The sequence below is a fragment of the Echinops telfairi genome, unplaced genomic scaffold, assembly GCF_000313985.2.
Source record: "Echinops telfairi isolate 266 unplaced genomic scaffold, ASM31398v2 ScPeMD7_655;HRSCAF=1070, whole genome shotgun sequence".
Classification (NCBI taxonomy): Eukaryota; Metazoa; Chordata; class Mammalia; order Afrosoricida; family Tenrecidae; genus Echinops; species Echinops telfairi.
The window spans coordinates 30,358,352-30,369,033 of NW_022104553.1; the positions used below are offsets into that span (position 1 = coordinate 30,358,352).

A 10,682-nucleotide genomic window follows, 5' to 3' on the forward strand; every position below is an offset into this window, starting at 1 on the left:
GCAGAACTGCCCCATCGGTCGTCCAAGATTGTAATCTATTCTAATAAAGATACTATTACATTACACACACACACACACACACACACACACACACACACACACACACGCATATATTCTATCGCATTGATTCCTATTCATCATGACCCTACTGGAGAGAGCAGAACTGCCCCATCGGTCGTCCAAGATTGTAATTTATGGCAGTATATACTGCTATAGTTTTCTCCCAGTTTAGGAGGCTAGGTGGTTGGAGTCTCATCAGCGCTAAAGCAAAGCTTCACTGTGTCCCCTCTGGTGGGCTTGAACTAACCTATCAATAGTACTCAAGTGCACAACCATTGTCTCACTAGGGGTCCTCTTACATCATAATCAAAGGTCAGTATACCAAGAAGACATAACAATTATACACATATATGAAACTATGAGTAGTGAATTACATGATAAACGTCTCACCTTCTTTGTAACTCCCACCAAATGATAGGGGTGGGGGTGGGGGGGCGGGGATGGGGGGGGTGTCGATGCAAAATGGGACCTATGGAGCTCTAGGATGAGGACTGGTCAGCTTTGTCAAACTACTGAGCTTTAAATGGGCTGATAACCTCAAGGTCGATGGTTCAAATCCACCAGCCACTCCCTGACAGATGAGGCCACTACTCCTATAAAGATTTGCAGCCTCAAACATGATAGTGGGACAAGAGGAAGGTAAAAGGAAATAGAGGAAAGAGCTAGGAGGCAAAGGGCATATATAGATGTGTAAATAAAGGCATGTACATATTTAAATATATTTATATATGAGAATGTGGAAATAGATCTATGTGCATATATGTATAGGTTTAGTATTAAGGTAGCAGATGGACATTGGGCCTCCACTCAAGTACTCCCTCAATGGAAGAATACTTTCTTCTATTAAACTGGCACTCTGTGATGCTCACCTTCCTGACACAATCACTGAAGACAAATGGGTGTATAAGCAAATATGGTGCAGAAAGCTGATGGTACCCGTCTTTCAAAAGATATAGCATCTGGGGTCTTAAAGGCTTGAATGTAAACAAGCGGCCATCTAGCTCAGAAGCAACACAGACCACATGGAAGAAGCACACCAGCCTGTGTGATCAAGAGGTATCGAAGGGATCGGGTATCAGGCATCATCAGAACAAAAAATCATGTCATTGTCAATGGGGGGGGGGAGTGCGGAGTGAAGACCCAAAGCCCATCTGTAGGCAATTGGACATTCCCTTACGGAAGGGTCACAGGGAGGAGACTAGCCAGTCAAGGTGCAGTGTAGCAACAATGAAACATACAACTTTCCTCTAGTTCCTAAATGCTTCCTCCTCCCCCACTACAATGATCCCAATTATACCTTACAAATCTGGCTAGACCAGAGGATGTACACTGGTACAGATTCCCTGGAAACACAGGGAATCCAGGATGGATGATCCCTTCAGGACCAGTAGTGAGAGCGGCAATACAGGGAGGGTAGAGGGAAGGTGGGGTAGAAAGGGGAAACCGATTATAAGGATCTACATATAACCTCCTCCCTGGGGGATGGACAACAGAAAAGTGGGTGAAGGGAGACATCGGACAGTGTAAGACATGATAAAATAATAATAATTTATAAATTATCAAGGATTCATGAGGAAGGCGAAAATGAGGAGCTGATACCAAGGGCTTAAGTGGAGAGCAAATGTTTTGAGAATGATGAAGGCAATGAATGTCCAAAGTGTTTGACACAATTGATGTATGTATGGATCGTGATAAGAGTTGTATGAGTCCCCAATAAAATGATTTTAAAAAATTAAATGAGCCGCCTCAGAAGCAGGTATGGGAATCTCACTTACCATCAAGAAAAGGGCCAGGAATGGAGCACCTTCCTTGGACCCCAAGATCCCTATACCCTGAACCTCCTCAATCCAGGAGACAGAGCCCGTGACACCAAAGGAGTGGTAGAAGTAGAATGACAATCAGAAGACACAGTGGTAGACTTCCAGTCCATGGTAGAATAAAGCTGAGCACCTCAGGCTGAGGCTAACTTAAGGTGGAGTGGAATGCCCTTTGGGCACTTGTTAGCAATGGTAACAAAGCTTTGTACAGAGACCCAGGGCAGGACAGAGGCTAAGAGGCTATGTGGCCAGAGCAAGGCATGCCTGAGCAGCAGCACTCCTGATAGGAGTAATGTATCTTGAGCATTTCTGATCCTGGTTTAACCTGATGATTTCTCTACTAAACCCCATAATTGTGAGTATGGTCAATAAGTCCTGTGTGGCCACAGCAGTTAATTATGGAACTGAGCAGAGAGGTACAGAACAGCATGGAAAGGGATGGTTGGTGTCAGGATGGGTAAAGGAGGTCCAAGGTTGGAGGCATGTCTGAGCTCCACCTCATAGAATTAGCTTCAGGTGGATGTGAAGTCTGGGTCTCCTTCCCCTTTGTGAAGCCAGAGGAGGTGAGATACGTATCCCCACCCGCCACCCTCCCAACCACGAGACCATTTTTACAGAGCCCTGTAAAAGTCAGTGCCTTGAAAACTTTAAAACAAATGCTGATATGAAAGCAATCATAGACGAGTTTACAATAACAGTTGGGGGACTTTAATACATCACTTGCAATTATGGACAGACCATCTAAAAAGACCAGAGAGGACATCAAGGACTTAAATAATAAGATCTAATATATCGGACAGTCCACCCATCATCAGAACAATACACATTTTTCTTGTGCACATGGGTAATATCCCAGGACAGACCATGAGCCGGGCCACAAAACAAGTCTAAAAATTATTTGTTAAGATTGAAATTACACCAGGAATTTTTTCTTCTCTGTTAACAAAGGAGAAATATCAGAAAATAATGATGGCAAAACTAGAATACACGTCAACCAATGGAAATTAAGCAATTCACTATTAAATAACTACTGAACCGAAGAAATCAAAATAAAACAAATAAATACTTGGAGATAAGTGAAAATAATGTGTATCACACCAAAATTTATGCAATATAATGAAGGCAGTCCTCAGAGGAAAACTTACAGCAATAAACATCTATTATTAACTAAAGGAGAAAATTCTCAAAAATCCTAATTTTACAGCTTGAGGAACTAGAAAAAGAGCAAACTAAACATAAAGCCACCAGAAAAGAAACAGTAAAGATCGGAGCAGAAACAGGAAACACCGAACAGAACACAGCAGAGAAAACAAACAAAACTGTCAATCAGTTCTTTGAAAAGACCAATCAAATGAACAGACTTCTTGCTAGGCTGACGAAGAAATAATGAGAGAAGACGCAATTAGCCAAAATAAATGCAAGTAGGGACAGTACAACCGACCCAATCGGATTAAAAAGGAGTACAATACTATGAATAACTTAATTCAACAAAATGGGTAGCTTTGATGAACAGACGAATTTCTAGAAGCCTATTACCAACTGAAACTGTCTCAAAGGGAAATAGCTCAATAGCCCCATAACAAATGAAGTTATTAAATCAATTGTTAAAAGTCTCCCAACTAAGGAAAGTTCAGCACTAGTTGTCTTCACGGCAGAGTCCTGGCAAACACTGACAAAAGAACTAACCAATCCTGTCTGAGCTCCATGGAAAAATGGAAGGACACTCCCCCCTCTTTCTATGAAGCCAGCAGGACTCTGGGGCAAAGCCAAAATAAGACAAGGAGAAAGCGAATCTACAGCCCATCGCCCTGTGAATACAGATGCCGAATTCCTCAGTGAGATACCAGCAAACATAATCCAACGGCACATTACAAGACATCATGATCAAAACGAAATGCTGATACCGAGGGCTCAAGTAGAAAGAAATGTTTTGGAAATGATGATGGCAACAAATGTTGCTTGATACAGCTGATGTATGGATTGTTGGAAGACCTGTAAAAGCCCCAATAAAGTGATTTATTCAAATTTTAAAAAAAGACATCATGATCAAGTGGGATTTATTCCAGGAATGCAAGGTTGGTTCAATATTATGAAATCACTGGGTGTAATACACCACTGACAGAAAGGATAAAGAAAGGAATAAGATAGGAATAAAAGGGAATTCTGTTCTGAAAGCAGGGGTATACAGCCGTCAGGCTTCTAACAGAAGGCTTTAACAGATGGAAAGACATTCCGTGGTCACGGAATAGAAGACGTCACATACCGGCAGTCAAGAGGTCAATACGAGCCAAAGTGATCCGAGATGCAATGCAATGCCGATCAAAATACGGAGTGTATTCTTTAGACAAATGGAAAAATTCCCAATACTGTATGGAAAGACCGCCAACATTCACTGCTCTCAGACCGATTTCAACTTATAGTGACCCTGTAGGAAAAGAGTAGAATTGCTCCATAGGGATTAGAAGGCTATACATCTTTATAGGATGTAGCTTTCTCTCAAAGAACGGCTGGTGGGTTTGAACCTTCAGCCTTGTGGTTAGCAGACCGATGCTTAATAAATCGTGCCACCAGGGTGCCTATGGGAAGACAAGAGACCTCAAATGCTCAAAGCAACTTTGAAGGGTTAGCGACTGCTTTTAAACAGAGATAAGGCAGTAAGGGGGCAGGAAGTAAGACTCCTGGAAATGGAACTAACATAACAGAAATCATGAGAAGGTTCACATTTGGAAAGAATGTAACCAGTTGGTGCAGAAAGTATTGAACTTAAACTACTGTGCAAACCTTGACTGGAAACATTTTCTTAAAGACAAGAAAAGATTTCTCCAAAGACAAGACTATGTCGGGAAATGTAACATCCTTGTTAAATACAATGTACCTTGAAAAGACAGACGGGCACACGCTGTTGAATTCCTGTGTTTTCATCAGGGGGGGAAAGTGATGCTAAAGCCTCGTGTCCCGTATGGCGAGCGTCACCCCGTGTGGAATAAGGTCTTTGAAGATGTTATCCGTTAACGGTGCCAAACCCAACCCAAACTCGGGGCCATCGGCTGAAGTCTGACTCAGAGCAACCCCGCAGGGCAGAGAAGAATCGTCCTTATGGGTTTCCAAGACCGTCAATCTTGGCGGGAGCAGAAAGCCTCATGTTTCTCCCACCGAGCCGCTGGTGGTCTGGTCTTCCTGTCAGCCAGAGCCTACGCACACTCGAATCAAGTCATGTCCCTTCCCTGCTCGGAACTCTCTCAGGGCGAGAGCCCAAATCCTTCCTGGGGGCCCACAAGGCCTTCTATGACCTTGTGGTTGGCAGCCCAAAGTGTAACTCGCTCCACCACGGGGGCTCCTGAACATGTGGTGCAGGGGCCCCCCATCCCCCACAGCGAGTGCCCTGATAGCCAGATGTGTTTGCATCAACGGTTGCCTAACAGCAAAGCCACGGCTGTGGGTGGGGAGTGGCCATCAAGTTGAGTCTGAGCCATGGTAACTTCATGAATGAAGAGGAGGACTCTTCCACAGTGTTGCTCAGACGGGGACTGTGTGGAAGCAGATTGTCCAGGCCTGTCTGTTGGGGCACTGCCGAGGTCAAAACGCCAACCTTTCAGTTATGAGTTGAGCGCTCGCTCGTCGCCTGGTTCACTGAGCTATAGTATTTTCACGGGAACAGTCACAGAGGCGGGAAGACAGAGAAAGGGCGCCGCGGAGCGTTAACACTGCCCTTTCCGGGAGTTAACACTGCCCTCCCTCGCCTCTCAGAAGGAATCAACCAGACTGACAACCTGCCCTCAGGCTCCCAACCTCCAGAAGTGTCTGTGCTGACCAAGAGCCACAGACCCGGTGCTGTCCTGTCACGGCACACCACGGAAGAGGGAAAAGAACGGTGTTCCCAGCAGAGGGAACAGCCGGAATAAAGGCGCAGAGCTTCGGATGGCTGGACCAGGCTGGGAGGTGGGGATGGCTCCAGCTGCTCAGACACGGGCAGGGGACAGTCCCTGTGGAGAGGCACCAGGTTAAGGAGCTCCCGGAAGTCAGAGAGACATGGCTTCAGACAGGAGAGGAACCAGATCTCATTTGTATCTCGGGAAGAGGTCAGTACTCTGGTCATGGAATTTCCTTTCATACTTTTCAAATATTGATATAGTCATCCCTCTCTCTATTCCAGTTAAAGAGAGAGAGAGAATGTAAGATCCAAGTAGCTCTGTCAAGTAGGGATGAGACTGGAGACAAGAGAACTAGGGAGGAGAGAACCCATCCACTTCTCAACTCCCTCCTGCATCCTCTCACCTTGGTCCTGTTCCTCCCACCGGGAGCCTCCCCACGGGTGCCCCAACCCCCACCCTGCCCCTCAGGGTCTTGCTTTCCTGTTCAGCCAGGGCCTGTGGCTACTGTAACCAAGTCATGTCCCTTCCCTGCTCAGAGCTCTTTCACAGTTCTACTCCACTGGGGGGAGAGCCCAGACCCTTCCCGTGGCCCCACGAGGCCCGCTGGGTCTGCTTCTTTCCCTTGGCCCCTCCCCTGCCACGTCTCCGGTTCTCCTCCACCTACCACACTCCACTCCGGCCGCACTGGCCTCCTCACTCTCACCGGGTTGGCTGGGACCCGACCTCGTCTCCCAGAGCCCCCCCGTGGTTCCCTCCTTCACCCTCTTCCAGGCTTGTTCAAACATCACCTCCTCGGGGAGCTCCCCTCACCATCCTCCTCGGGCAGCTGTAGTTAACCTGCGGCTCCCTGGGGTGTCTTGGTTACTCTCAGCTCCACGAGGGCAGGGGCTGTTCACCTATTTTGTCTGTGCCTATACCGGGCCTGGAGCACCGTCACCGACTCCAGTCAAGGCTGACTCTTGGCGACCCTAACAGGTCAGCGTAGAACTGCCTCTGCTGAGTGTCGGAGACGGTAACTGTTTGCGGGAGTAGAAAGCAAGCCTCCTTTCTCCCGAGCAGCGGCTGGTGGGTTCAAACTGCAGACCTTAAGGACTGCAGCCAACACGCAACTGCTGTGCCCTCCACGAACACCTGACGAATGGGCGGAACAGAGACGGGGACAGCGGGGATATGGGGCAGGAGAGGGCCGGGGCCCAGATGAGGGCTCCAGGGGCTCAGGAGTCTACATCTGCCTCTCGCTCAGCTTCCCTTGCCCCATCTTTTTTTTTCTGTCTTTTCCCGCAACTGTCTCTACTCCCTGCTCCCAACCCTGCCATCCCCGAGGTCCCAGCAGCGTCCCACCTGGCTCCTTGGGTCTTAGCAGCCACAGGGCTGAGGGGCCACGGCCTGCGCACTCCGGGGCTGCCGCAGCTGGCGGAGAGAGGCGTCACCGTACTGAATGCCTGAGCCCATCCTCTCGGGGTCTAGTTCACCTGTGGGGAGGAGGCAAGAGGGAGCTCAGGCCTGGCCCCTGAAGCTAGCCGTTCCCCTGCAGCCAGTCAAGGGCCTCACCTGAGTCGATCTTGTTCAGGATGGTCCGGGCACACTTCAGGAAGGCCTCCTCCACGTTCTCGCCTGTGAGCGCACTGGTCTCCAGGAACATCAGCTCTGGGGGGCAAGGAGGGGGGACACAGCCGCCCCAAGGGTCAGCGCCTCAGCCAGTCCCCACCCTTCTGCCCAGCACTGCCCTAACGTCTCCCAATATGTTCCTCACACCTTCTGCACCTGCCCTCACGGCAGGCCCTTCCCATTTCAGACCCCTCTGCTTTTACATCTCTCCCTCCCACCGTGGACCCCTCTGCCTACCCCTCCCCTTTCCAGTCCATAACCCTCTGGCCAGGCCTCCCTCTCTGCGCCTCCTACAGCCTCCTCACCTGTGCACCCCGCCCCACTCTCGCCCCACCCCAGGCTGTCTCTATCAGAAAAGAAGCGGTTGCCTCAGCCCCTACTGGCGCATGGGCCCCATGTGGGCTGGGCCCACGGCCATCTTCCTGGCTGTGTCCCCAGAACCTGGTAGCACAGGCTCTCGGTCCCATCTTTGTCTCTCCATAACAGTAAGGAAGAGCCGGGAGTCAAATTCACCCACTCTCCGATGGCAAAGCCTGGTCTCCAAGCCTGGATGTGGCCACAAACCGACCCCAGGACAGCAGATGTGCGTTTGGCCAACATGCTGTGTCAAATGAACCTTAGACCTGGCCTGGGGGGTCTTGTCCACTCTTCCTGGTTCCCCCGGCTCTAACTGAGGCTCTAGCCTGGTCCTACCTTCCTTATCTACAAATGGGTCTGCCCTCTGGGGCCACCTGGATTGCCAATACCTTACGTTACCTCCCCGTGGTGACACAAACCATCACGGCCGATATTCACCAACTTCCCACACCAAGCCACCTGTGACTCCCATCCACCTTCACGGCGCGCTCACTGTGTGGCAGCCACGTGGCATAGCCCACGCAGCAGATGAAGTAACCAAGAAACCCAGTCTGCCACACAGCTCATGCGTGGCAAAGTCCGGATGTGAGCCCAGAGCCCAGAACCTCCCCGTCCCGCGTCCCGCGGCAGAGATGCCCACAGGGGTGGACTGAGCCCCACCCTCCCGGCCAGCTGGCCCTCACCGTTCTCCTGGGCAAAGCGGGAGGCCTCCAAGAAAGTGACCTCCCGCTCCGGCTCCAGATCCTTCTTGTTGCCACAGAGGATGACCACGATGTTGGGGCTGGCCAGCGTGCGGGCGTCCGTCAGCCAGGCGGCCAGCGAATTGTACGTCTCCCGGCTGCAGAGGAGGGAAGAGAGGCGGGAGGCGGGCGCAGGAGAGGGGCTGTCCGGGCCCGGCCCTGCCCACACCGTGCACCCACCTGGTGATGTCGTACACCAGCAGGGCTCCAGCTGCCCCTCGGTAATAACTCCGCGTCACCGACCTGTGGGGCCAGGGGGACCCAGTCACCCCTGGGGCTGGGGTCTAACCCGAGGCTGCCCCCCTCTGCGGAGAGAGACTAGCGTTTCAGAGCCCTCCCCTTCAGTGCCAGCTCATCCCTAAAACCTGGCCTCTCCATCTGCCCCACCCGATGGCTTTCTCACCCAGCTGTCTGTGTGTCTGTGCGCTGTTGCTCCATCAGTGTCTCTTCTTTGACTTCTGTCTCATTCTCTGCCTGTCTCCGTCTGGTGTGTGAACTCCGTGCTGGTTCTCTCTCCCTCTCCCCGCCTTATCTTTGTTCCCACCTTCCCATCTACCCACTCATTCACCACACCTTGTTCTCCAGAGCTCCCCTTTGCTAAGTCCTGGATGAGTGTGATGCAACTCCGGCTGTCTGGCCCTCTCCTCCCTGTCCAGGAGATGTGTCCTTTCCTCAGTGTGGCCGATGTGGCATCTCCCTGTAGTGTCCACTCAGAGTCTGCTGGCAGCTCATGGAATCACTCCAGAAGCATTTGCAGAGCATTTCCTCATGCCAAGCACCCATCTCTCCTCTGCCCTTCTGCCTCAGGGCTCCACACCACTCAGGTCGCACATGAACAACCCGATGTTAAGTTAGCAGCTCCTGCTACTGCCTGGGAATCACAACTCTCCATGGCTGGACTCCCTCGTTTCCTCTCCTTGACTTCTAGGTTTCAGACTCTCTCTCCAGGCTTCTGTGTGTCTTTTCCCTGCAGACGTCTCCTGAAGACTCACTTTGTGCGGGCACTGCTGCCTGCCTGTCTCTCTTGATACATCTATTCCACCATCTCCGAGCACAGCTGCCCAACTCTTCAAAACCCTCCCTTTCTTCCCTGTCTCTCTGGCTTCTGCTTTCCGGGCCACCCCCCAGCTCATTTCTCTCTTCGTCTCTTTCCACTTTGGCCAAGCCCCAGTAGCAAAGGAGGGTAAGCGTCAGGCTACTAACCTCAGGGGCAGCAGTTCAAGCTCCCTGGCCAATTCTCAGGGAGGAAGATGAGGCTGCCTGCTCCCATAAAGGCAAACACTCGCAGGCACCTTGAGGAGCTTTGTCCCGTATGGTCCCTGGGTCAGAATCAGCTGGGCTGCAGTGAGTGGAGCGCTTTCCTTTGTAAACACACCTGCCTTTCATCTGTCCTTCTATTTCTGCTTCATCTCTCCATTCTCAGTGTCTCCCTCTAACCCTCAGGGCTTCCTTGTTCCCAGGCATGCGTCTCCAGCCCTCTGGTCACATGGTTTAGGGTCAAGGTGTCATTGGTGTCTGTCTGACTTACCCTGGTTCTCTACTGCTTCCTTCTCTGCCGCTATCTGCTCTGTATTTGTGTTTCTCTCCCCACAGCTCCCTCAGCCCTCAGTTCGATGTGTCTGCTAATCATGTTCTCCTCTCTCTCACACCCTCTCCTTGCTCCTGTTGCAGTGACTCTGAGAGACTCTGAACTTCTCTCTCTCTCTCTCTCTCTCTCTCTCTCTCTCTCCTTGAGGGTCCAGCCCACACAGGGCCCACCTACCGAAACCGCTCCTGGCCAGCCGTGTCCCAAATCTGTAGCTTCACAGTCTTCCCACCCACGTTGACCACCCGGGATCCAAACTCCACGCCGATGGTGTGATTGGAATCCTGTTTAACTGGGAGTTGGAGAGAGAGGGGAGGCAGGGCCAGGGCTCAGAGGATCCCTGCTCCCAACTCCCCATGGCCCCACCCCCAGGCAGGGAGGACCTGACTCTACAGATTCATTCTCATTGTTGGGCTGTCGGAGGGTCACGGAGGGACCCAGCAAAGAGCAAGCACCAAGACAAGGACCGAGCATACAATGAGAGGGTTGCATCTCTGACCAGCCCTGCCCCTGCCCAACCCCACCAGCTGCCCGCTGGCTGGTGCGAGGCCCACACCCACAGGTCCTAGAGCCAATCCCAGGAACTCACACTTATTCTCAATGAACTGATGGAGGAGACATGATTTGCCGGTTCCTGCACTGC

The 10,682-nt window shown here is 51.2% G+C and overlaps 1 protein-coding gene across 1 annotated transcript in view; it reads right to left on the reverse strand.

Annotated features, from left to right (window-relative positions):
* RAB4B (RAB4B, member RAS oncogene family) overlaps positions 1-10,682 on the reverse strand; it is an 18,154-nt gene that overhangs the window by 5,686 nt on the left and 1,786 nt on the right. Inside the window, exons 3-8 of the mRNA XM_004710506.2 lie at positions 10,629-10,678; positions 10,217-10,331; positions 8,635-8,697; positions 8,398-8,552; positions 7,301-7,396; positions 7,091-7,221 (exon numbers count right to left, since the gene is read on the reverse strand). Of these exons, the coding sequence (XP_004710563.1) occupies positions 7,106-7,221; positions 7,301-7,396; positions 8,398-8,552; positions 8,635-8,697; positions 10,217-10,331; positions 10,629-10,678 (595 nt within the window). The 3' untranslated portion in view covers positions 7,091-7,105. The remainder of the gene's footprint in view (positions 1-7,090; positions 7,222-7,300; positions 7,397-8,397; positions 8,553-8,634; positions 8,698-10,216; positions 10,332-10,628; positions 10,679-10,682) is intronic.